Source organism: Daphnia magna, linkage group LG10 (genome assembly GCF_020631705.1).
Source record: "Daphnia magna isolate NIES linkage group LG10, ASM2063170v1.1, whole genome shotgun sequence".
Classification (NCBI taxonomy): Eukaryota; Metazoa; Arthropoda; class Branchiopoda; order Diplostraca; family Daphniidae; genus Daphnia; species Daphnia magna.
The window spans coordinates 8,836,176-8,863,064 of record NC_059191.1 but is presented as its reverse complement, the minus strand read 5'-3'; the positions used below and the strand labels follow the sequence as shown (position 1 = coordinate 8,863,064).

The 26,889-nt window shown below is 42.0% G+C and overlaps 1 protein-coding gene and 1 long non-coding RNA gene across 14 annotated transcripts; both read left to right on the top strand.

Annotated features, from left to right (window-relative positions):
* The first annotated feature begins 1,027 nt into the window (after positions 1-1,027).
* Positions 1,028-22,818, top strand: LOC116932336 (filamin-B). Of its 4 annotated transcripts, none has more exons than XM_045180171.1 (47): positions 1,028-1,798; positions 4,250-4,374; positions 4,482-4,612; positions 4,686-4,899; positions 4,971-5,088; positions 5,154-5,341; positions 6,374-6,529; positions 6,768-6,896; positions 6,970-7,188; positions 7,668-7,890; positions 8,013-8,165; positions 8,320-8,421; positions 8,547-9,032; positions 9,102-9,209; positions 9,286-9,513; positions 10,099-10,237; positions 10,767-10,846; positions 10,925-11,064; positions 11,256-11,283; positions 13,475-13,876; positions 13,947-14,086; positions 14,170-14,197; positions 14,288-14,434; positions 14,521-14,739; positions 14,848-15,021; positions 15,095-15,244; positions 16,150-16,374; positions 16,501-16,668; positions 16,740-16,967; positions 17,059-17,196; positions 17,268-17,441; positions 17,503-17,733; positions 17,802-17,917; positions 17,994-18,192; positions 18,261-18,446; positions 18,519-18,740; positions 18,846-19,019; positions 19,113-19,496; positions 19,571-19,887; positions 19,961-20,240; positions 20,317-20,670; positions 20,747-20,885; positions 20,945-21,087; positions 21,364-21,498; positions 21,641-21,823; positions 21,883-22,064; positions 22,310-22,818. In XM_045180171.1, exons 1-47 carry the CDS (start codon positions 1,447-1,449, stop codon positions 22,439-22,441), a joined length of 8,889 nt encoding a protein of 2,962 aa, XP_045036106.1. In that variant the 5' UTR covers positions 1,028-1,446; the 3' UTR covers positions 22,442-22,818. The 4 variants fall into 4 exon arrangements, with proteins under 4 accessions (XP_045036106.1, XP_045036107.1, XP_045036110.1 ...); XM_045180172.1 differs by having other exon boundaries at positions 1,029-1,798; positions 8,586-9,032; XM_045180175.1 differs by lacking the exon at positions 8,320-8,421 and having other exon boundaries at positions 1,029-1,798; positions 8,586-9,032.
* A 672-nt stretch (positions 22,819-23,490) lies between these two features.
* Positions 23,491-26,391, top strand: LOC123476865. Of its 10 annotated transcripts, XR_006651841.1 has the most exons (6): positions 23,500-23,672; positions 23,749-23,832; positions 24,385-24,454; positions 25,731-25,925; positions 25,986-26,057; positions 26,184-26,391. It is a non-coding gene; the product is annotated as an uncharacterized LOC123476865 (long non-coding RNA). The 10 variants fall into 10 exon arrangements; XR_006651843.1 differs by having other exon boundaries at positions 23,491-23,672; positions 23,749-23,960; positions 24,391-24,454; positions 25,986-26,391; XR_006651846.1 differs by having other exon boundaries at positions 23,491-23,672; positions 23,749-23,960; positions 25,782-25,925; positions 25,986-26,391.
* The last annotated feature ends 498 nt before the right edge of the window (positions 26,392-26,889 follow it).

Here is a 26,889-nt window from a genome sequence, read left to right as displayed (position 1 = left end):
CACAATTGGCTGCGTCGTATTTCCATTTGCCAGTTCCCATCTGTGAGAATATCAACTCGGATCCCGTAAAACTTTTGCGATACCTTAATGCTAAGTTGTTTTTTTTTAGAAAACATGATGTATTGGATTTTTTTTTCATGGCAAACACTTTCATCAGTTGCTTTCTGAATCATTTTTCTTCGCCAGCCGTTCCCTTATGCGGCTTATCTCTTTTTTGTTTTGTTTTTTTACCGTCAGCTTTGGCGGTTGCCAAACCCAAACTTCACTCCTTCGCGGTTCTACTGATAAAAGGGAAAATCCTCTGCGGTATTTTTCTTCTTCTTAACTTTCATAGCTACTCTTTTGCTTTTCCGTGATATGTCAGTTAAAGAATACGAGTTTAATGTAAGCTCGCTTCTCTCAAATAATTTCAAGAGATGCTATGAAAAATCAGAACTGTTTATACATCACTCCGTCAACAATAAGAGATCAATCTACCTCTGCTGTCGACAGATGCATGTAATATTCTTAAATCGAACACGTCCTACAGCGGCTAAATGTAGCGAAAAACAGGTAGATTGATTTCTAGAACCGAATTAGGCGATGACCGCTTTTCTAATCTTTTAAAACTCTATCTAATTTCTATGGGTCAAGATCGTCTGGTTTGTCCAGAAGTCAAATCAAAGTTTGCACGCTTACCCATTCAGACTCGGACAGGGAAGACATCTCGGAACATGTATTTAATCTTGTTCGTGTAAATCGTGCAAGTATAGCCAGTGAAGCTCCAATTTTTCTCGATGGCATTTATCCCGAAAGCGTAGCGGCGCTCACGCTTGAGCTGGCTCGCTGATATGTAATTATTACAGTACCCGCCGCCATCACGCATGCCAGAGGCCCTGGAGCTTGACGAAACGAAGAAAAGCCGCTTCTTCGTTGGCTGTGGCGCACACGAGCCCTTTTTTCTTTTGGGCAGGGGAGGGACTAACAAAAAGTCGAAGAAAACAGAAAGAGAAACCGCTTTCGATTTCAACCTGCGTGGTTGCGTGGCCTACCGCCTGCATGTATTCAGCGGTTCGGCCGTTTCTTGCGTCGAGTGACGATGCACTGAACGAGTGGCTAGTTTTTAGTTGCCATCGCCGTCTTGGAAAAAAGTCAGTGTGTAGACAGTTTCCGCCATTAACAGACCTTTCCCGATTGGCCACCAGACATCGTTCAACAAGTTTTCATTGCAAAAGCTCAGTGTGTTTTTCCATTGTTTTGTTTGTTGTGTCGTGAGTGCTGAGACGGCCATTAGCACGCGTTGAATTCGACCCGTTGAAGCTGCTTTCGTATCGTAGGCAAGGAGAGAACAAAACAAAATGTACACCTGTTGTTGACAGCCACCTTGAAACGACCTGATTGGCTGAAACGACACTGTGAATTTTAATTGAGAAGGCAGAAGAACAAACAATCATTTAAGAAGCCGAAATGGAGGCGGATGAAGTTGCTTATATTTCGCACAGTGGCCTGGTGGCGCGAAGTCCGCAAGGGCACGCTGCTACTAGTATGCCCATCAAAGGCAATGAAGAGATTTGGGTGGAGATTCAGACACATACGTTCCGTAACTGGGTAAACGACATGCTCAAGGAGACGGGTTTCCAGGTGCGCGATCTTAGCACCGACCTGTGCGACGGTGTGCGGCTCGTGGCCCTCATCGAGGTGCTGCAAAAGCGCAAATTGCGAAACGTCCTGCGACCCGTCAATCAGCACCAGATGTTGGAAAATGCCACCACCGCTCTCAATGCCATTACAGCTGACGGCATTAAACTTGTCAACATTGGTATAATAATATTTTGAACATTTAATCAGCCATCCCTAAACCCAATCTAATAACAGTGGGGGCAACTTAAAGGCGGTAAAACAAGGCCGGCCACGATTTGTGCCTTGATGGAACATCCCCGAGACTCGACCTAGATTTGTGAGCTCGACAAAGCAGTAGGGAAGAAAAAAAAAAGAATGCAGTGGATGTGGCACGACGCACCATCCGCTGTGGCGAAAGAGAAAAAGAATTCCACTTTCACTCTCGCACCGTATATGGCAAGGCCTGATCTTCCGTCTCGCATTCTAACCGTCTTCTTATCTCTTGCGCGAGCTAGTGACGTAATCAACTGTTTGTGAAGGGCTACACCGTAAAGAAATACGTGCGTAAACAATAGGACTATTTCGCTAAAGGTGTTGAAAACGAGTCTACATTTTGCTATTTTTGAAGAGCGTTCCAGTAGAGAATTCTTTCCCCAATACAATCGACTAAAATCTTCCATTCACCTCGCTCTCCCTTTTTTTTTCCCCCCTTTGTTTTCATCTTATCTCCTCCCCTCCTTCTTCTCTTTCTTACCTTCACTTTCACATGTACAAACGCACACACGCGTTCTCTCTCTCTCTTTTCGTTTCTGTCGCGACCGCGCTACCCTCTCAGCTGATCCCAAGCGAAAGTTCACGTTGATGGTCTTTGGTTGGGCCAAGCCCTTTTATGGTTATTGTAGAGGGGCGTGATCTCGGCCTGCGCTGCTGCCAGGTTCACGCATTCAAGTCCTATTCGAATCTTCTAGCCGATTCGAAAGTACTAGCCAAAATGAATTATAGCATTCGCTAAATTCGAATCCTCTTGCTTTTCTTTTCGCTGGCCCTTTCTTTCTTTTTTTTTTTGAAATGTCAAACAGGTTGGCTTAAACAACTGGTTTAATTCATGCCGAGAGCGAAGGTAAACAAAGTTGTCTTGTAAGTTTTGTCGCACTATGCCTCGTTTTACGGTACGTGTCTTAATTGAAACAATTGCAAGCGTTTCCGGACAACGCGCCTAACCATTTCAATTGCATCAAGTTGACGTAAACAATAAAGGCAACCCATTTTTCATGGTTTTCTTTTTAAAACGCTAAAGAAGGTTTGTGAACCTGCAATGACGATTGCTATTTCAATTGATGAACGTCCCAAAATGCAATTAGCGATTGACTTGGCGCATCCGTTGATTCACCAGCCTCTACAAACGAATCCCGTTAAGGAAGTCGAGTGTGTATTTTCAGCATCGTCATCGAAGAAAATCTTGAAACATTCTTTGTCTATCCGAATGTAGTAATGTGCCTTTACGTTTTCAAACCGTGATCGTTGGTTGGCGGTAGTTTTTGGCCGTATTCGGCGAGAGATGCATATAGGGAAAGAGATCGTCGATTCTTAACGACGAGAGAAGGAGCTGAGGCCACGTCTCTCATAGTCTGGCCGTCGAAAAGCGTGAAAGTGGAACGATATCGCTATTTAAGGATTAGAGCATGTAGAACGACCTTTTCCAGAAAAAAAACAATTCAACCAAAAGTGATTCGCAGTTCTTTCAGCTTTCTCTCCCGATCGTGTTGCTATTTGCTTGTTTAAAAAAAAAAAAAATAGTCAGGGCTTTGCAAAGCATTCGGGCAAGGCGATTTAAACGCAACTCTAAAGGCAATCATTCCGCCAGTTAATCTGGGTGTTTATTATGCGCTGTTTGGCACATACGAATCGGCAGACAAGATTTGACAGCTAAATGAGTTGCGGCGAATTACCATATGGTGAATGAACGATGGTAGAGGCAACAGTCCGGTGCGCAAGACGGACGCGTTTGTCAGCGACGAGAATAGATGTGGTAAAGAATCCGAAAATGATATTCAAGGCCGATAGCCGTTGGCCACTCACCGTCATTTGTTTTGAATTGTAATCGTGTAAAAATCACGCTGTTTACCTGATGCTTCCTTCTTTGATTGGGAATGGGCAGTGACATCAGCCGGCGTAGTACTCCTCCCAGCCCCCTAAAAAGGATAGCGCCATTTTTTATTCACGCCTTTCTAGGGATGTAAATTCCAGATAAGATAAAGAGAAAATTTATGATTTTTTAACGAATGCAAATGTTATTTATTTTATTCATTTCTAGTCGAAGTCTGATGATTTTTAGTTTGAGGTTTTCTAATATTGGGCGTGGAGAGGGTCGAAATGCAAAAAAACAGCTTTTCACGGACTCGAGGCGTTGTAAACAGATTGGCGTGGCGTGTTCCGCCCAGCACGAAACACATTATTGACAACCTATTGCTAGTAACAAGCAAAACAATGTGATCCAATGAGTTAAAGTTTGTCCTGCATCGACACCAAATAAGTCAATGGCCAGAAATTGATACTTTAGAGGCGTAGTTGTGCCATGCCTAACGAAATGACTCGATGAACCGCCTTAAATGGTCCCGTTTCACATATTCTTTCTCTCGCTATTTCACAGGTAACGTGGACATTGTCAATGGAAACCTGAAACTCATTTTGGGCCTCATCTGGTCACTGATTGTGCATTATCAAATCGGGCGTTCCAAATTCCCACCTAAAAAGTTGATGTTGTCATGGCTCAAGGTATTCTCGTTGTCTGATTATTCATTTCAATGTTCCTCAAATTAAATTGATGCAATTCTTCCTTTATCTTGATAATGAATTTAAGACGAATTTTGCTTGTTTTGTAGGCCGTTTTGCCAGAGACGGGTGTTCACAATTTTACGACCGACTGGAACAGCGGAATACGATTGGCCGCTCTGTTGGATTATTGCAAACCTGGCCTGTTCCCTGACTGGCGTGAACTCGATCCTAGAAACAGGTGATTTTTAAATGGCTATTTCAAATTTTTCAAATCAAAAATAAATTTCATGATGATTTACATTCGGGTACAGCGTGGAGAATTGCCGGAGAGCGATGGAATTGGCCCAGAAAGTCTTCGACATTCCGATGGTTTTAGAGCCAGAATATTTGGCTTCACCATATTTGGATGATCTGTCTGGAATGACTTACCTGTCCTACTTCATGAAGGAGAATAGTCCTGGCTTTTTTGCCACGCTGCGCTGGGTCAACAGTCAAATACCTCAAATGAAAATCAAGAATTTCACGGTACTCTCACGCCCTACATCATTTTGTCTACTTCTTTAATCTAATTCTTTCGTCTTTTTCAATCATCACAGTCAAACTGGAACGATGGTATCGCAGTGTGTTCGTTGGTTCGTTCCCTCGGAGGCGCTGTCCCTGGGTTTGACAAGCTCTCGCGCGATCCTGAAAACTGGGAGACCAATCTCGAACTGGGCAAGTCATCACGCAGTCCAGCTTTCATGATTGATTTTTACTAATCTAATTTTATGTTTAACCAGGACTTCACGGAGGTGAGCGGCTGAACGTAGAGCCGGTGTTAAAAGCTGTCGATATGGCAGATCCTAATGTTGAACACTTGGGTGTGATGGCCTACGCTGCTTACTTTCAATGGGTAAAGGCCCGTCCAAAGCCATGTGACCGATTGAAAATCACGCCCGATGCTAAAACTGTTCGCGTGCATAACCCGGTAATCCCAATTTTGTTTTTTCAGCTCTGCGTTGGAACACATTTTTAGCTGCTTATTTGAGTTGATGTTTCAAGTACCTTCAGCTTTCTGTAGATGTCGCTTGCATGGTATAGTGCACAGTGTAGCTGAAGAAACAGCTTGCGCTAAAAAAAGGGTGTGGCCGTTTGGTCGGCTGCCTTTTCTACCTGTTGCTTTCAATTTGGGAATGATGAACAGTTGGGCGGAACCAGTAGATGTTAAACCAACACACTGATCGATGACGTACGTACACTTTGGTATGGACGTAGATATACGTAGTTCCTTTAGAAACGGTTCGTTCAACTTGGTCAAGGTTTTTGGTTTTCGATTATCGGGTCTCATTCGTCCATAATGCCTTTCAGAGTTTTTCTTGTAGCCATGTGATTATTCAGCGATAATCGCTTACTGCAATTATAAATTCAATGGTAGATTAACCAGAAATCTTACTAGCCAATAATTAATCTCGTAATACTTTGCGTTCCATACGCGTTTCAACGCAAAATTTATGGCGTGGCAAACCAAGTTTTAAAAAAATCAACACGACAGTCTTTGGTCCAATATTGGGCGTGTAACGAAACCGTTAAAATTTTTGAAGCGCGAGGTGGGAAGCGGAAGTCATAGGCCGGGTTGCGATGTTAAAATACACGAAGAAAAAAAAAGGGATGGAAGTGGTGGTAGGGGGGAGAAAACAGAAACTGGAAGGGAAACACGGAGGAGAACAAGTCAACTGAGAATTCTCATATAGAAAGTACTTTATTTGTTCACGCAGTTATAACCACGGGTGACCATTCGCTAGCCCGCGGTTCTTACCGTTCCTGCGTTCAAACCCATTTTGAGAAACAATTTTTTTTTTTCTGTATTTAACCATCGGTTGAATAATGAAAGTGGCCGTTCGCCTCAATTGATAACCAACACCATTTCACGTTCGTTTTTTTCTCTCCTGCACCCATCATCCTTTTCCATATTTTGATGGAGATAAATTTTCTAATATTGGTATACATTTGTTTGATGCAGGCCGGTTTCAAAATCGAATACCTGGTGCCAGATATTGACATCAAAGAAATAACAGCAGAGGTGCGGGGACCCAGCGGCCAAGTCGAGTGTCTCCTCAACTTGTCTCCCACGGGCGGTACTGGCTCGTTCATTCCCACAGAAGTCGGCATGCATGAGGTTCGTATGGGCTTCTCACGAGACTTAAAAATAAATGAAGGGAATATATGTACAGCGCAAATGGCTGTTGTCCAGCCGCAATGCCCGCCTTTACTTCGAATCGTCTCGGATGGCGTATCATTCGATAGTGAACTGGCTATGAACGAAGAGTTTCCACTTAAATGGCCAGTTTATTGCCAACAGCTTCACTGAGAGGCCGTTCACGTTTCTGTTTTCTGACTTTGTTTCATTCGTTTAGGTGACTGTGTACTGTGAGGGGGAAGTTGTGACCGGCTGCCCAGTCCGCATCCGGGCCCTGCCCGATTTATCGCAAATCATGTTCTCCGGAATAGATCCTTGCGCGATCGGCTCCATCGTCGAAGTGTTGGTATTATTTTGCCGTCCGTCCGTTGGCTTGACAGGATTATCCTCGTTCAACTTATTTCTATCTTCAAATTCAGATCAATTCAAACGGGGCCGGTGGAGGGGCGCTTGAAGTGGAGGCCAAATCGCCGACCGATCGAATACTCGATTGCCCCGTCACCAACGATAGTGGAGTGTACACAGCAACGTTCCAGCCGGACGAGGCCGGCGAATGGAAAATTTCCGTCACTTATGAAGGAGAGCACATTCAAGGCAGTCCATTCACCTGTTTCGTTTTCGATCCGCACGCAGTCAAAGTAAGTGCAAAACGTTTTTCAGCTGCGGTTTGCTTTGTCCTCTTTGTTATCGTCTCTTTAATCAGTTGATGTGTTAATAACAAGGTGCAATTCCGATTTGAAGGATTCTTAATAATGCCAGAATTGCGCTAACATTGAATGACAATGCTCTTATCGATGTCCATCGTATGGAACCGCAAGGTCAACGAATATTTTCCTCTTTGCCGCTAACGAGCGTCTCTTTTTGGGTGTGAACGAGCTCCCGTATACGATTCACGCAGCCGCGCATCTGTTAGCCAGAAATACTTTCCCACGCCAGCAGCTACTGGCGTTGCGTCTGCGTAGTCGATATGCATGAAGCGCTTTTTTAAAAAAACAACTGACTGGTTGCAAAAAAAAAAAATTTAAGATGCGAATGAATAGGAAGGGAATGATGCGAGAAAGAAGAAAAATTACGAACTTTATTGAAATTTCCCTCCTTTGAATTTTGCGATCAACAGTTGCTGGACATCACGGGAGCAGTACCTGGAGAAAAATTCACGTTTACGTGCGACGCGTCGGAAGCCGGATGGGGTGAGGCCAAGTTCGACCTCGTTCATCGTGGCCGTTCGTTGCCGCACACTGTGCGCGAAGTGGAGAAAGGCATCTACATGATCACGTTCACGCCGCAAGAGCGCGGCAAGCATCGCGTCTACGTCTACTACAACGGCATCGAAGTCAAAGGTACGACACTTAGATCCAATCCAATTCAAGCCATTACGAAAAGGAAGGAAAGCAAGGAGGCCTTGCCAGGGTGTGAAATGTGAACATAAATAGCAGATAATGATAGTCTACTTTAACGACAGGCTCGCCTTTCAGTTTGCGTGTAAGCAGCGGCAACAGTAGCAGTGCCGATAAGCATAATCACGCAAGAGATTCGAAATATGGAGCGACCGGTAACGTCACTAGCACGTCCAGTTTCAAGGCCAGAGATACAACGACCGACATTTCAGCAGAAAGTGAGTCCACCTATTTCGGTTATTACGCTAAAACTGTATGAATATCACTGGTAACGGTTTAAAGACAAATAATAATTTTTACTCTGTGGGCTCTGACTAAAGATAATCAACTCCCGTTTTGTTTTCAAATTTTGGCGCGCTAAACTAACCGCAGAAATATTGAGGCAAATCAGTGCTAACCACCAGCGCAGCAAAGCTAACTCGATTTTCAATCAACATCAAAACCGGCACGGCCAAGGTCTTTCGCTCGGCGCAGGTATTCTTTTGTTTTTCATTAACAATTCTAACCTTGGTGCTAGAAACGAATGAAGAACCTGCGCTTGTGTGCAATAATCGCAATAACTAATCCGCTTGAAATGACGTTAAAAAATGTTTGTGCAGATGTCAACAACCGATCGTTGAATAACTCGTCGTTATTAGTGGACAAGGGCTACAGCACGCTGGCCACCGACCGTCGCCATCTAACGGAATTAAACCAAGAGAAAAGCTATTCGAGCCTCGGTCGTGACAAACGGCTGAACTCGGTCGAGCGTGAAAACAAATTACTGTCGCCGGAGAAGGTCTTGTCGCTGAGACGGAACTCGGACGCTGTCACGGCCCAGCCGCTGAGCTCCCTCTTCCAGCCGAACAATGCGGAAGAGGTGAACGGTGTTGGAAGGACGACGTCGAAGACGTCGCGTGATTTCACGACCACCGAATCGAGTCGTTATGTCAACGAGACGTACGAACTGAAATCCAATCACTTGTCGAATATCAATAAACACGAATATTCTTCGAATGAGCTCAACTCTCCCATCAGCCACGTGTTGGCCAATAAAAGCGAAAGACTGGAAACGAGCCGAGTGGACAAGGCATCGAATGTCAAAGGTAAATTGAACAAATTGCTTCCTCTTTTTTTTTTTTACTTGCAACACAATTTTTATTAAATGTGGTTAGTATCTTCATTGGCGCTGGGTGCCACGCCCTATCGTCGAGACTCGTGGGATGCGGTGACGAAAACCGGAATTGGCCTCAGTCCCGATGACAAATTAAACAGCTCGTCAGGTAAAACAAAAAAAAACAAAAACCTGTTTGATCCGATACGTTTTTTATTTGCAAGACTATACCGGTTGGGAAACAGACCGATTCATTGACAGATCGAATGCGACGGTGGCGCGTAACCTGTTTGATTCGGTCCACGATGAATCTGACGCCGTCCATTCACGTTTAACTGCCAAACGCCAGATCGACTTAACCAACGTGACGGTGACGGGCGACGGTTTGAATTTGGCCTCAGTTGGACGCACCACTACTTTCGCCATCCAGTCACGCGACATCGACGCCAAGGATGTCAACGTTAAAGTCTCAGGTCAATAAACTTCATCACCTTTGTTTTTTTTATCGATTACGTGAAGCAGCGATCTCACGCGCGTCTTTCTATTTTGCGTGTCCAACTTTCTATCGATTCAAATTCACATCATCTTTTTTTTAAAATGTAATGTCATCGATTAGTCATACCGTGCCCTTGGTACAGTAGAAGCATCTTAACTTTGGAAAAAGCGAATTGATTTTGAATGGCCTAATAGTTTCATGACAGCCGAGAATGAATAGAAGGAGGTGTATGCTAATTATAGTTCTGACAGATTTCACCGTAGGCTGACTTTCTCGGCACGCGAAATGTCGGTCAGTTTGAGTTTTGATCGTAGATTATCAACGGGGTCACGTTGAACGATTTGGGGTTACTTATGGTACAAAATTTAGCCGTTCGAACTGTTGCGCACCATTTCGTATCGAGTTCAGTTCAGCGATGGCGTAACTGTACCGCATCGGAAACAGTTACGTGCGTCATTAGCCCAGCGTCTCCTTTAAATCTAAATAACGTAAACATTTAATGCTTACACAGCCAATGTCGTTGTGACTCGTTAATGGATTTTACGTGTATTGTTGATGACAGGTCCCAACCAGCGTGTCATCCCCGTTCAGATTCAGAAAGCCGTTGGAGGTGTGAACGTGTCGTTCAGCGCCACCACAGTCGGTGAACACGTCATTGATATTCAAGTGAAGAATCAACGTCTTTCCGGGGCTCCCTTCAGGTATGTTACGTATACACAAGAATTCATTCGTTTCCTGTTTTTCGATTTTTGTTTACCTTTTTTTTTTTTTGGTCGTCACCTGCGGTTGTGTACGGGAAGGGCTGGAGAAGTGAGTGGAACACGGAGGAATTGTTTTGTCTTGATGCTCAAGGATTTCGTGGTAATCCCCTGTAATAAGCGGATATCCTCTGGGAGTTTTTAGCACCTTGAATTTGGTTACAGTCTCGCTAAAGTGTTTTGTCCGAATTGATCCTCTTGCGGCTATAATCTGTTTTGATGCACATCAACAAGAAACAGACGGGCTGGATTATTTAAAAAAAACAACTCCCAAACCGCTTGCAAAAGATTGAGTGTGTTGGGTACAGTGGCCAATGAGATAACCGAAACGTGCACGTGATTCCAGCGTCATTATCGTTGGGAATGGTTCTATATTTGAGTGTGTGTGACTTGGGGTTGGCTTTGATGGCGCTGCAATCTCACCATAGATGATCTAATTCCCAAAGTTTTCAATCAATGTTCGTTTGATTAGATGTTTCGCCTACAATGCCCAGGAAATCCGAGTCGGCCGTGTCCCTAGTGGTGAAGTCGGCAAACCAGTCGAATTCGAAAGTACGGAATTCAATTTTTTTTTATTCGAAATTCATCGACGTTATATGAGAAATGACGTTGTTTTTATTTTTTCTTTAGTCGATGGTTCGACAGCCGGATCGGGTAATCTAGAGATACTCGTGAACGGAGGACACGTGACTAGTTACGTTCGTGAACTTGGAGACCAGTGTTTCTTAGCTTCGTTTGTGCCTCATCAAGCCACCGTTCACACCATTGAGGTATCACCATAAACCCTTTTCTAATTATTTTTGAAGAAATAACAGTTTTCATAATTTCAAATCGTATTCTTGCTCTTAATGTTTTATTTCTAGCAATAGTCGGTTAATTAGCAAAATGTGTCTTGTCGTTAAGATAATTGAATCCAGCTATATTGAAGCAATTAAAGTCGAATTTTATCTCAATTTTTCAGATGAAATTCAACGGCGAAACTGTGCGGGGTACGTAATTTTGCTTCTTTTTTTTTTAAGTTCTTTCTATTTAAAAAAATGTGGCAACAACTGTGGAACAATCGTTGGTGATGATGTTTTCCGATTAGTCAAGTCCCATATTTAGGCTGCAAGGAAGCGAAGCCAACAAGTTGCGTTTTTTTAAGCAGGGAGGGCTACGTTCTACTATGCGTATAACTCAGGTACGCCTCGAGAGGATCCAATTGGGTTGCTCTTATACAGTCTCTGTTTTTATTTCGAAACGAGTTCTCAGTTTTTTCGTTCACACACGTTTTCATCGCTGTCTCTTTTACTTTGTCCTATTTATCTATTCCTTCTGGCACGCATTTTTTGTTTTTCTTTTGCCTTTTCCCTTCCATCCTTCTTTTCTACCTCTCTTTTCACAGGTGAAGAGGAGGAGGGGGGGGGGAAAGAATGGAAGGAGGAAGAGAAGGCAGGTACCGGTTTCTAGCAAAGCTGCATTGCTTTTAGTTAGCGTTTGACGTTCCAGTCCCAGTCTCTGTTGACTTACTGCCATCGCTGCACTCCAAAGCCCGCATGTCAAAGTCGAATCCAACTGGATAGACGAGTGAATCATTTTTGATTATTATTATATTTTTTTTTAAATTGAAATTGTGCTTAGTTCAGAGTGTGAACAGTGATTCTTCTTTTCGGATTAGCTGTTTTCATACCTACTACGGTATTTGTCGGCAGCAGACGAGTCTCTGCCTCTTCAACAGGTAACAGTGCCACATTTTGAAAACTCTTGAAAAATCTGCCCAACACTTTCGTCTGTTTTTTTAAAATAAATAATGTCATTGACTAAATGGCTGATGTTTGAAAGGATAAATAGGCAAGTAGTGTCAAATTCTGCATTAATTTCTGATGGAAAAAAAGGGGGTAGAAAGTTTGACAACTGGCGATACTTGAGGGCGTTTCCGTCGATACTGAAAAAAACAGCACAGAATTCGGAGTGATTGACCTTTTTATTCCAATACGTTGGCTTTTGCAATACAACTCGGTGTTTAAACCAAAAAAAAAATGTAAACAATTCCGAAAGAGGAAATGATTGCATCGGTTGACTGTTCAACCGACTGCAACTTGTATTCTTTCGTACGTCAGTCACGTAGTATATTCTTTTCAGGAAAGGTGGAAAAAAAGGCTCTTTTCCGCATACATTGCTAGAATTTCTGTGAAAATTCCATTTCCGGGATTTTTGTTTTCTTCTTTTGATTTTAATCTAGATCTTTTTTTTTTTTTATGATTCCCCTTTTTCCCTATAAACACATTACCCCGGAAACCTGTTGGTATTCTCATGCAGCAATTTATTCAAATTCGTCAGTCACTGGAGGGAAAAAAGAAAGAATTAAATTTGCTTTCGTAGAATATTTCTGTAGTGACCTGATATGGTGAACATGGAAGCAGTTCTGTAACTTGTGCACGGGTACGTTACACCTTCTAGAGTTTGCATGTTACCTCTTTAGGGACGAAGCCCATCCCATTATCCAAAGAAGACTAAGGTGGTGGTGGTGGTGGGGTTCGTGTCTGTGAAGACTAGTCGAAAGATTGTGGCGGAGTTTCGAAAAAGAATGGAGTCTACCTTTCGTTAGCTGTGCGAGAGTCTTGATGGCCCGAGGGCAATGCAGCAACGGTTCTTTTTTCTCCTTCTCGTGTCTTCCATTTCCAGCAATTCTTGTAGGTCAGGATGCGCTAGCTCGAAGATCGATGGTGACTTGCCCGTGCGCCCCAGCTGGCCTTTCTGGGAAGTAGACGCAAGCCCCAACTCACCTGTGTTTACCCGCAAACAGTTTCTCGTCTATCTCACTACCACCGCCTTCTGTTTAAGAGACAATTTTTGAATTCTCACAAACTGTTTTTCTTTTTCTTTTTTTTCCCCCCATCTCGCAAATCAGAGTATATTCGGATTTCAGAGAAAAGAAGCTAAGAAAAAGAAAACGGTAACGTGACCATCTTCGTTTCGCTCTGTTTACCTATTCGTTCTATGGAACAGACGGCCCACCACGTTGACGTATATTTTTCGAAATGCCTGGCATCGTAGATCTCATCAAAAAAAGATCAGGAATTACAGATTGAAAATTGCTAAAACAACAAGCCTGTCCAACGGCCCATGACGCCCCTTCCGCATTCTATTCAATAGTTTGTTAAATAACAATTTATGTTCTCTTGATTGCAATCGAAATAGGCAGTCCATGGGAAGTAGAGGTGTCTGAGGGATCTAGCACAATGCTGTCGAAGGCAACCACCAAACCAGCCGTCATCGGAGGTGAAGGCGTGCGTCATTTCGCAGCGGGCAAGATCGCCTCGTTCGATTTGGATTTGCACGGCAAGAGCAGAGATGCGGCCAGCATTTCCATCACCAGTCCGTCCAAAAGACAATTATCATCGCGTCTCGTCGATGGGCCTACCAATCAAGTGCATCGCGTCGAATTCAATCCGTCTGAGGTGGGCAGTTATCTGATCGATATCAGCGTCGACGGTCTCAAGATCCAAGGCAGTCCGTTCGTGGCCAAAGCCTACGACAGTTCGCTCATTCGAGTCACTGATGTTGCAAATGGCGCTGTTGGCCAGCCGTGCCAATTTCGAGGTAAGTTATTGGATTTTTTTTTTTCTTCAGAATTTTCGTCTTGATTAATGTGGTGAATGTATTCAATTAGTGGATGCAAGCCAAGCTGGCGAGGGACAGTTGGAAATATCCATCAATGATGGAGAGGTGCCTAATCATGTCCAGGTGCTGGGCGGTGGCAAGTGTTTAGTTAGTTTCACACCCGAAATTGCCAAAGTTCACACCATCGAAGTAAGTCGTGTGCATAATGCTGCGCGTCTCTTTTTCTATAGCAATTAATCATTTTAAAATGTGTTTTGTGTCGTTCGTTCTAGATTAAATTCAATGGAGAAATTGTTCCAGGTAAGTTAACGACAGTTGTTTAAATTTATTTTCCTCATCCAACAATCGGATAGATTCGTTTTAATTCCAATGTCTTTTTCCATCAACAAGGATGTCCATTTGTATGCAAGATAGCCGATACCAGCAGAGTATCGGTGTCCCTACGCAACATGGAATTGGTGGCCGCTGGAGAAGTGGCTCAATTTGAAATCACAGTCGATGGAACTGCCAATTCGGAGCTAGCCGTGGCCGTCAAAGGTAATTATTATTTTTTTACAGTAACGGCTCTTTCTAATTCGATTAATTTTCAATAACAAATGTCTGTGTTATCGATCGAAAAACAGGCCCTACCACGAATTTACCGGTGAAGATATCCGGTGGTGCGCGCAATACTTTCACGGCCGAGTTCAGCCCGCGTGAGGTTGGCTCGCATACCATCAGCGTCGATTACAACGGACTACCTGTCACCGGTACGCCGTTCGTCTGCAAAGTTTACGACTCAAAGAAGGTGTACGTCAGTCCCATGCCAACCGGCGTACTCCGGAAGAATTTACAGTTCACCGGTAAACATTTGATTGAATCGCATTGTGGCGAACTAGTTCGCACGGCCGGACGTCTAATTTACATGGCCGCGTAATTAAATGTAACATTTGTTTTTTCTTTTAATATAGTGGACGCCAGCCAAGCTGGTGAAGGTAATTTGGAGATTACCATTAGCGCGCGTGGCCGCAATATTCCGACCAAAGTCCATCCGCAAGGCAGTGCTCGCTTTGCTGTCAGTTTCGTCCCACTAGAGGCTATCGATCACGTCATCACCATCACATTCAATAAAGAAGCCGTGCCAGGTATGCTAATTTTATCGCAACCGTTGGTGTCACAAAAGAAATTGAACAATTATACATTTTCTTTCGCCGATAGGATCACCTTTTAATGCACCTGTTTTCACCGAACCTGATCGTATTGTCGTCAGCGGCCAATCATTAGCTTCTTCGGCTGTCGGCAAAACTTCATATTTTAAACTGAGCAACGTCACTGGAAGCGTGGAGGATATTGAAGTTAACGTTGAGGGTACGTCTATTTGATACTATAGTGAACACATTTGCATTAGTTCCAAACATTCAGTGTAAAATCATTTATTCTTCAAGTTACTGTCCATTTCAGAATGCGTGTCTCTTCATATTGGCTTGCTCCGAATGCTAAATTTAATTCTTTTCTAGTCTCGTTCGCATCACCTGTAAAGGTGCTTCACCAGCTCGTTTTTACTTTGATATGATCGCAGAAAGCCAATTTCTTGATTTAACTATCGTTACAGAGCCTTCTGAGTCTCTCTATAGTGAGACACACACACACACACAAAAGGAAGAACAGAATTCCAGTTTTAGCAACTTCTTTCTCTTTTCTGTTCCAGGATCCTCTCCGTACCGACTGAGAGACTATTAGACCTTGACGAGACTTTTATTTCCTACTCATTTTTTCTCATAATTTCATTAGACATTCAAAAGAACCAAACAAAACAAAAAAATTCTTGCATTACTTTCTTCTATTCTTCTTCTACCCTTTTATTTTAAATCTAAACATTTCTCTCAACCAATGTAACTTGGTGGGCTGTCTATATATTTTTTTTTTACTCCTTCAGGAATTAACTGTTTTAGACTTAAAAAATTTCTTCGTTATTTTTTGCCAACTCCCAAAATTTCAAGCATCCCCCTTTTTTTTTTTTTTAAGAGTTTATCAAGTGACTGACGAAATATGACCTGATTGTGTTACGGGCTTGAACGCTTTTTTTTTTGTGCATTAACTACTTCGCAGTTATCAATTTAGACTGTGGTGTGTTTTTGTTTTTCTTCAAATAATGATCTATTAATGAATGCCAAACCATCGCGCTGCTATTAAACCCTACGTGGAAACGAGACTTTTTACTTGTGATGAGAGTTGCAACGTTAAGTACGACGCTTGTGAACGACTATATGCAGGGCCATCTTTGGGACATACGGTGGCCGCTCAAGTGAAAGACAATGGAGACCAAACATTCCAAGCCGAATTTACGCCCAAAATGGCCGGTGAACATCGCATTCATGTCCTTTACGAAGGACAGCCAGTGTCCGGTTCACCTTTCAGCTGCAAAGTGTATGACGTGACGGCCATTAAGGTCAAAGAAGCCGCTAAAGGCGTGGTCGGAAAACCCGTTACATTTTTGGGTAATTTAACAATTTCTTTTCGTCTGATAAAATTTCCAATTTTGGTTTTAAGTTTATGAATAAGTAACGTGTATATGTACTTGCTCACCGTAACATTGCCGATTGTATTATTTGATTGAATGGCAGTTGAAACCAGCCAAGCTGGACCCGGCAATTTGGAAGTCACAGTCAATGGTGGCCAGGTCCCGACATCGGCTCAAGCACACGGTCTACATACTTACGCCATTTCTTTTACACCCAAAGATCCAAAGCCACATGAAGTAGAGCTTAAATTCAACGGAGAAAATGTTCCAGGTACGAGAGGAAAACATTACAGCCAATAATTAGGAAAATAGTCAAACGTCGAATTCTTTCCATTTGGACAGGGAGTCCTTTTATTTGTCAAGTGATCGACTCGCGCCAGGTTCGTGTTACTGGCGATGGATTAGAGAAAACATCTGTCAATCGTCCAGCATCTTTTCTTATCGACGTTCAAGGCCAGCCAAGCACATTAGACGTTAACGTTCTCTCGCCATCACGCCGCGAAGTTCCCTCTGTAATTGAAACTGTGACGGAATCTCGTTATTCTGTAACCTACACGCCAACGGAAGTCGGTAAAATCGTGTTCAAATCGTTACATTTAAGCCCGAATTCAGTTCATTCATTATTCGCTGTGTTAAATCCCATTATCTCTAATTCTTTTAGGTGATCACAATATTGAAATTAAATACGCCGATCTTCCTATTCACGGAAGTCCGTTTGTGGTCAAAGCTTACGATTCGGCAAGAGTCCGCGTCACTGACGTCAACAATGGGGTGGTCGGCAAATTCGTTTTCTTCAGCAGTAAGTTTTACTTATTTATTAAATCCTTTTGGTATTTTAAAGCTAAACGAGAATTTGTCTTTGTTTCACAGTCGACGCCAGCCAAGCCGGAGCGGGGAATTTAGAAATTATCGTTTCGGTTAATGGCCGACATGTTCCCAATTACGTCCAATCCGAAGGCAACGCCAAATTCAAAGTCAGCTTCAAACCGCAAGAGCCCCTACCTCATACGTTAAGTGTTCGTTTTAACGGAGAAGCTGTTCCAGGTGAGAAGAGGCTTTTTCAAAATCAAAGTTTGTGTCATGTTTTGATTGTTTCTATTGCTAGGGTCACCGTACACGTGCCGAGTGACAGATGCCAATCAAATTCTGGTATCGGGAGCTGGCGTTAAAATGTCGCCTCTCAACAAGCCGGCGTCTCTGTTGATTGACTCGCGTGGAGCTGAAATGTCCGATTGTAAAGTCAGTGTCATCTCGACTAGTGGACAAGACCTTCCTGTCAACCTAGAAGTCATAGAAGGTGGTAAATTTAAAGCGGATTTTCTTCCATTCGAAGTTGGTGCGTACGCCCTTTTCTGTTTGCTTAAGTTTTCAGAATGACATCATTAATTGGCTTTGTTTAATCAGGCCCACATACTGTATCAGTGGTGATAAATGGGGATGAACCGGTTGGGCGAAGTCCTTTCATCTGTAACATCTATGACGTATCAAAAGTATTAGTCACTGGATTGGGCTGTGCTAAAGTAATATTGTTTTTCTTGTTTCACTTCTCAAATAATGGAGCTTTTATAAACAAATTGTCGACAATAATTGTTACAGGTTGGCCAGTCCATAACATTCACTGTAGATGCATCCCAGGCTGGTGAAGGCACATTAGAACTTGTGGTGACAACAACAAAATCTTCAGTCAAAGCTGACGTGCGAGCACGAAGTCGTGGTCTTTACGATGTCACTTTCGTTCCTCAAGAAGCCGTGCCTCATTTTGTCAACATCACGTTCAACGATGAAGATGTTCCAGGTACTACAGTCCTTTAATAATGAACTGTCTAATTGAAACTAAATGCATTCTTGATTCATCTTGAAAAGGGAGCCCATTCAAGTGCGAAATCACCGATGACGGTGAAGCTGTTGGAATGGCCAGTCGAGAACTACTCGAAACGAAACAGGCAACTGCCAACGGAGACGGTCTAAAAGAAGTTGCTCTAGGAGCACCAGCTTTCTTCGAAGTCGACACTCACGGTATTGATGGTTTGGTTGACGTCAGAATCATTGGTAAGTGTTGACTGATCATACGAGGATGTCGGAACTAAAATTATGTAACTCACTGGCTGCATTCTGTCAAAGGTCCTGGAGGAAGCATCATCGGCAATCAGATTACCAGGACGAAACACGGGATCTATCGTGCCGAATACGAACCTGAAATAGTGGGCACATATCGAGTCGAGATCTCGCATCAGAACAAACCCATTACTGATCATCCGTTCTACGTTGAGGTCACCGATCCAGCCTCTGTTCGCATTTCTGAGGTCCACGAGGCCTACGCCGGAAAAGAAAGTTACTTTATCCGTAAGCATTTCGTTTTATTTTCAAATTCAATTAGGCTTATAGTTACAGAGTGACAATTGCTTAAGCAAATCATTATTTTTTGTGTGTGTGTGTGTGTAAACGTAGTTGATACTTCGGAAGCCGGTCGTGGAACCCTGCACGTAGCTCTTCGAGCGGCCAACCAAAGTGTCAAGCATAACGTCCAAAACTTAGGCAACGGACTGCTGAAAGTAGTTTATTTTCCTAAACTACCGATCGCACATCGGGTCGATCTGAGATACAGCGCCGTCCATGCTTCAGGTTCGAAGAATTTTGATTACTGGTTATGTAAATATCCTTGACCAAAGATGGCAATATGCAATATCTGTTGTTTTCTCCAAATTGCTGAAATAGGTTGTCCTTTTGAGCTAAAAGTGAAAAATCCATTTTTGGGCAAAGAAATTCTGGCCCACGGCATGGGTTTGTACCAATGTCGAACCGGTCATATCAACTCGTTTATCATTGACACGCGTGGAAGTAGTACCAAACTTTTCGACGTGGTCGTAGCTGGCCCACAAGATATGGCTGTTCCAGTTCGCTGCTATCAGCAAAAGGATGGTAACCTGCTGGCCCAATTTACGCCACCTCTTTCGGGTGGCTACAGAATAGACGTCCTCTACGATGGTAAACCGCTGCGTGGATCCCCTTTCACCGCCCAGGCATATGACGCCCAGAAAGTGACTGTCGACAACGTTCGCAGTGCTAATGTCTCTGTCCATGAACCCATATCTTTTCAAAGTAAAAAATCATTTGATTTATGGCTTTCTAAAAAATTTGAATATGCTAACTCGGTGAAACTCTCCTAAATTTAGTCCGTAAACGAGAAGCCGGCCTCACTTCCATTGACGTTACAGTGGTTACACCCACGTCGAAAGAGTTGCCGCTTGAAGTTAAATCGCTTCCCAACGGAGAGGGTGATTTAGTGGAATATCACCCGACACTTCCTGGAAAATATTGTTTTAACGTCATTTGTGGAGGCGAAGCTATCCCAGGCTCACCTTTCATTTTCGTTGCCGAAGAAGAAGGATTGGCCAAAGCTCATGGTGAAGGATTGCTTCACGGTATCGAAGGAGTGGTCTCACAATTCAGTATTGACGCCCGGGGACTTGTCGGTGAACCAACTGTCCAGGTAAATCATTTAACAAATTTATATCGAGCCAAGTTTATTCATTCATGTTTACGTATTTTTTGCGGGGCCGTAGATTGATGGACCGGATAGCATCTGCAAATGTCAAATTGTACGAGAAAACACTGGAACGTTCCGAGTGAATTTCACACCGCAAGAAGTTGGCATTTTCGACGTTCGCGTTTTGTGGAACGGCCGAGATATTCACGGCTCACCTTTTCATCCGAAAATCATCAATCCACGAAAAGTTCGCGTTATCGGTGGATGGGAGGCACTTGTTGATAACAAAGACAAATTGATTCTCGCCGTAGGTGAAGAAAAGAAAATTAGTTTTGACACTTTGGATGCTGGGCCAGGTTTGTTAGCTTAGTCTAATTATTGCGGACTGTTTTATAATTTCTTTTTCTTTTTCCTAATATAAAAAAATAACAGGTGTACTGATGGCCGAAATCAAGGGTCCATCGGGTCAGGTGAAAACAAATATCGAGACACCAATGCCACATCGTACTAGGGTGTGTTTCACTCCACTGGAAGTAGGTGAATATTCCACCAAGTTCACCTGGAACCGCGTGCCTTTACCCAACTCACCCCTTGTGGGCGTGACCAGTATCGCTCTCCCTCCTGAAGAAAGAAGTCACGTATCCTCAAACAAATCCCGAGCCAGTAGCATCAGTAGCTCGGGTAGCGGAGGTGACCATAAAGTCATCCTAACGGGAAATGGCCTAGCCAAAGCCATGGTCGATGCCGAAGCTGAATTTACCATTGACGGATCACGGGCTGGCCCAGGTACATCTCATATTGCAATGTTTAATTTACCTTCGTTGTTTCATTTCCAGAAATTTCCGTATTTTTTATTTGAAAGGAATTCCGGAGGTGACGATGACTGGCATCAAATCGGATTTGAACGTAACGCTAACTTTAATCGGTGATAACATGTATAGAGCCAGTTACAAACCGGATGCTGTTGGTGTTTACCTGTTGAACGTCATGTGGGCGGAAAGGTACTCTCATTCTTACGTTATCACTGGACAGTAAATCTAACTTTATTCTATTTTTGCAGACAAGTGAAAGGGTGTCCTCTAAAGGTCACAGTCACTTCGACCGTGGATGCCTCCAAAGTCGTTTGCTCCGGTGAAGGACTGAAATGGGGAATCTTAGGCCGAGAAATCAAGAGTTTTATTGACACCCGTAACACTGGACCTGGTAAGTTTTGACTTTTATTAGGCTATTATGTTTTAATCGTACGTTATTGCGATTTTACGCAATGAAAAAATTTAAATGCTCTACCGCTGTGGGTCTCATATTTCGGTGTAGGTTAGGATATGTTGGTTTCGAATGAGCGGAGAACATTTTCTCCACTCAACCACGTTTTGAAGTTGATGAACAAGAATTTTTCACCAAAAAAATTCAGTCAACCTCAATCTAATTTTGTTTTATTTGGTGCAATTTTTCTATTCTTGTCTTATCATGTGTCTGTAGGTGAACTGGCTGCTCAATGTGTTGGCCCACATAAAGTGGCTTTCTGCGAATTGTTTGACCACCGTGACGGAACGTATAGCCTTCACATCAAACCACAAGAACATGGACGTCACGTCCTTAATATAAAATATGGAGGTAGGCATCGAGTCAATGACACAGTTTGGCCGCATTTAGATGAACTTTCTATGGGACACCATAGACGTTTCAGAAGCAATCCAAAATCAGTAATGCCGGGGTTTCACATTAAAGGCTTATGTCTATGTTTTTTTTTTTTTAGGGGAACCTGTTAGCGGCAGTCCCTTCAGTTTGCGTGTAATGGGGGCACCCGATGCAACAAAAGTGAGAGTACATGGCCCAGGCATTGAGCACGGTGTCTTGGCCACTTTTCAAAGCCGGTTCTTATGTGACACTCGCGGAGCCGGTGCCGGTCAGTTGACAGTCCGTGTACGTGGACCCAAAGGTAAAGCTGATTATCCTTTCAAGAAATGTGTTGAATACTGCACAATCGATCTTTATTAGGGGCGTTCCGAGTTGAAATGCAAAGAGAAAATCAGAAGGATCGCTCAATAGTCTGCAAATATGATCCGACAGAGCCTGGAGATTACCGAATAGAAGTTCGGTGGTCCGGAGAGCACGTCCCTGGATCTCCATTCAACGTCATGATTTTCGATACGCAAGAGGAACTCGGCCGATTCGTTCAGGTTCTTCACATTTAACTGACATTTTGATATGCTACTCACAAATTAAGTTTTCTTTTCATTTGAAATGTATCCAAGTTTAATTGAAACTCGTGTTCCTTGCTAAAAAGATGATTGTTAACATAGTTTAGTAGCAATTGTCTAGTTAAATTTCTTGCACGCGTAAGGGCAACGATCGGACAATGGTCCGTTTTACCGTGAACATGACTTTAACACTGTGGTGACTAACTCAAATTTCGTTTGTTTAGGGTGGCTATTCTCCTCAGCAAGGGAACAACGTTGGAAGTGAATTTTACGGAGGAAGTATGGGATACTCCACCGGATTTGGACAGATGAATCTAAGCGCAGTTTCTTGGCGAGGGTCTCAAGCGCAGCTGTAAAATGTTCTGCTCTTTATGAATCAAATTGTCGTGATTTCTTATAATCGCAGCTTTTTTTGTGCGTTGCTTTTCCACAACCCCTCAATCAATATGTTTCCATAAAGTTATCCTCTCACACCTTTCGATGACAAAAATTTATCGGCCGGTTCTCATCTTATTGTGTTTCTTTTCGGCGTTTAGCTCCACTTGTTGTTCATTTCCAAACGTTGGCAAAATTATAAATAAGGTCGTCTGCCTTTTGGCATGCATGTTGAGATAGACATATAGTAACCAAAGCATGGTTAGTCGTCGCTAGCTACCCTCTAACAATAATGTCGCTCTTTAGTGAACAAAATACAAATACTGCAATGAAAATAAAATCCACTAAAATAACTCAATTTTTCTTCTTTCATTTGGATTTATTTATTTATTTTTTATTTCGATTTTAATAATTTTCCTTTTTAATTTTATGTGGTCGAACTGTATGGGGTAAATCTCTTCGTGGCCAAGAACTCGAAACACCATGGGCATCAAAATCAACGCTGTTCACTAGGTTCACTTTGAGTAATTTGGTGTTCTTAATAATGATTTTTTATTTTTTACAGAGTTCAAAAGTGGGCAACGTTCAATTCAAGCTTACGTTGACGTTGGGCTTATAATTTTTGAAATAACGGTAAATAACCAAAGAACAAAGTTGTTTCGCTAACAGATATTCTGTTCCAATTATTTCAAAAACGGCTGGTCTTACGAAAAAACTATTAGCCTTTTTGGAATCAGCACCCAATATTGAGTAAAATGGGTGATTTTCATTGAAATCCAAGAGATGTCATTTTTTGCGGATTTTGACAAAAATGGGAAGGCTATACCCTTCCCACTTTTTCATTTTTGCCAAAATTCTAAATATAGTTAAAAATACATGATTTCGATTAAAAATTCGATGAAAATTACGAATATCAAATTAATTTTGGTATTGGGTCCATAGTTTTTTTTATAAATGTAAAAAACAGAAGAACAAAGTAAAGGGCAGATATGGGTCATATCACTCGTAGCGTTCGTTGCGGACATTTGGGGAACCCTCACATGTTATATTCTAAGCTGACGTTTTCATGTTTAATATCTAACAGCATCTAACAGTGAACAGTGAGCTAGTTATTTTATCAGAAATCCTAGAAACAAACGATAATAAAGATTTAAAAAATAAATACGTAATGTCTGAAGAACAGTATTGTGAAACTGAATTTATCAAGAGAATGTAAGTTTTATCCATTTTTCATACTATTTTATGTATTATTCATAGATACACAGGTTTTCTATTTGTTGTTTCATAGTGCTTGTATTGACTTTCTTTTCACAGACTACAAATACTATCAGCTGCAGTCAACCACAACAGTGCCACAATTGGTTGTCATAAGGTAGATAACTTTGATTTAACTACGAGAGCCTGATGAAGAGTTTTTACAATGAAAAGGTTCAAAACATTTTATGAGCACAATCTCTTTCAATTCCCTACAAATATCAATCTACATCTGGGAAATGTGTGGTAAGATTTAAAAAAACTAATCAATCACATGAGAACTTCATGTGTTTAGTAGACATATACCTATCCCGTAAAGTCTCTTTTCATTTGAGAAAGGGATCTTGGTTTCTCATAAAGCCACAACAAAGTTTTGTTTCATTACCAACAATTTTAAACATTAGAAAATAAAGGCAACACCTGCAGAATGAGGATGAGGAATCAATAGATTAGCATAGTAAAACACTTGTTTTTACCTTGTCAAATAAATAAAGAAAAATTGATTTTGCTTCATTACTGCCATTGAAATTATAAAAGCCGATTTCCTTTGAATAATTTTTACTTGCGTGCTTACGTCAACGCGATTTCTAAAGCAGATTAATAATTTCTCTCTTTATTTTTTTTATTTTATTTTTTTTTATTTTTATTTTTTTTATATATTTAAATATAGTTCTAGGTGGCTTGTTGGAACTGGTTGCAGTTTACACACCGTAACTATTTGCTTGACTTATGGAAAAGTGGTAGGGTTTTAAAGGCGCGTTTTGGCGTCTACCTGGTTGATCAGGAATGAGGTTGAGTTGCGATCAACCGCATTTTTGTGTCAACCTGGTTGAACTGAACCAATGTTTTGGCGACAACTGATATTTCCCCCTTGGTTGAGGTTCAACTTCAACCGCCAATCTATATGGCCGAGTTCTACCATGGTCCTAGAGCATGGTAGAACCAGAACCAAAAAAAAAAACCCACCCCCTTTTTCTTTGCCGAATACAATTGTTATATGGCAACAAAGCATTCACGAATAATTTTAAAAAAACTAGCAGACGTTATTATTTTTTTTTTTCATTTTCCCTTGTCCACCATTTTTCTTGAAGACTGGCGGAAAAAAATAGAAGGGGTAAAATTAGGAACAAGAAAATCAAAGAATTAACAAAACTTTCAAACCTGATGCAGTAATCAGTTGGGCACACTGAATCGAGAATCGACAGCGTATAAATTATAAAATTAATAAATATTGACAGCACATAGCAGACAACCTAAGATAGAGAGAAGGGGAGGGGGGACAAAACCCCCTGCCACATTTTATGAAAATTGTGGTTTTCGCCGAATAATGAAGTGGTGGGTAGGGCTCGCCCCGGTTTTCTAAAACCCGGTTTACCCACGGTTCGTCGCCCAAAAAAGTCGCCCATGAGCGATCCGGGTAGTCTATTTGCCAAAGTGGGTAGCTGGGCGGATTTGATGGGCAAACCGGGTATACCCACCGCCATCTTGGAAAATGGCGGCTTGCAAAGCCCCAGTTAAATTAAAAGTTGGGGGGAAAGAAAAAAAATTTTTTGGGAAAAAAATTCAAAGGGCGTCACTTGATTTCAGGGGAAAACTCGGGTAATCGGGTAGGAAATCGAACGGGATAACCGGGTTTTGAACCCGGGTAATGGAAACGGTTTTCGAAATTGTATTACCCACATGGTACCGGGGAAGGAAGGGGAAAAAAAAGTCTTAGGAACCGTTACCCACCGGATCCAATTTTTTTGCTGAGAAGACCTACCCATTCGCCCAAATACCTACCCATTGGGCACGGGGCCGAGCCCTAGTGGTGGGCGCGACTTCGGCTCAACTTTCATTTTGGTGTCAACTGAAATGTAAACTTGGTTAGTCCGACTTCGACCAACCGAGTTGATCTAAAATCCATTTTGGTGTCAACCTTATGGTTGAGTTCAACTCAACCAGGTAGACGCCAAAACGCGCCTTAAGTTTGGATTCATAGTGGGTGGCGCCTTGACCACTGCTGTATATTTTAAGACATCTAGGGGAGAAATAACTAACTCCGTAGAATTTTTATGGACATGTCAGCTGTCCCGTCAGCTGTTCCATTTTGCGTGGCTTCGGACTGATGGTGGATGATTGAATGAACGTCTCTGTTCTTGAAATTTCACTACCGACTCCGTGTGTTTTGAGCTACATCTTGTGAATTCAATTAATGCAGAGTTATCCAAGGTATTATGGCAAAATTTCATGTCAAAGAAACCTTGTACAACATATTTTAAATTTTTAAAGGAGGACCATGGCTTGGCTTTGCTAGCACGTTTTTCATCTCCGTTAATCTTATAAACCCATTTTGTACGAAAGGTGATACGTAAAAAAGTAGTCCTTTATAATCTATTTCCCTATCTAAATCTCTTAGTTTCTTGGAGGTGTCATCAGGTGATGTTAGAATTTATTGTTAATTTCAAGGTTTTGTAATTGTGCTTTCAGGTCTTCGGGATGTACTGTGGGGGCCGCAAAATCATTCAGTGACTTGGTTCAATCCAGGATTTGGTTTTTTCAATAGTGATATACAGTTTTAATTTGCAGAGATCCTGGAGGTACCTGATGTGCTGAATTAGAGTTGGAGTCGCTCGTTGAGAAAATGGAATGCAACCAATGTTTTGTTGTCAGTGTAAATAAAACATATCCTTTATCATTCTTGTGTTTGTTGAATTATTGCCTCATTCAATGGAAACAAAGGAGTTAAAGAAGGTAATGGTTGAATCCTTTTGTGATACCACCATGTGAAGCAATTTTGTGTAAGTCATTTTTTCCCTTTTTTTTGCCAAGCAATTGTATTTAACAGTCAAATAAAAAAACAAAACAAATATATTCACTGATGTTTCACCGACTAAGTACTCTTGACATGGCTGGACTTCGAGTGAAATAAGTTGGGAAAATATATAATCCAAGTTTATCTTTGATTTGGATGAAGTCGACAAAATGAAATAAACACAAAAAATAAATTAAAATTGAAATTGTTTTTATTGTCCCACCTCCTCCCAACAATTCCACCACTATTTTACATAACATAATAAATATACATACAAATATACACACAAACATACACTTAACTAAGTTAACCCGTTGGCTGCCAGGCCATGCAACCCGTAGGTTGCTTAAACTACAGTAGCTACGCATCGCGTCATAAGGA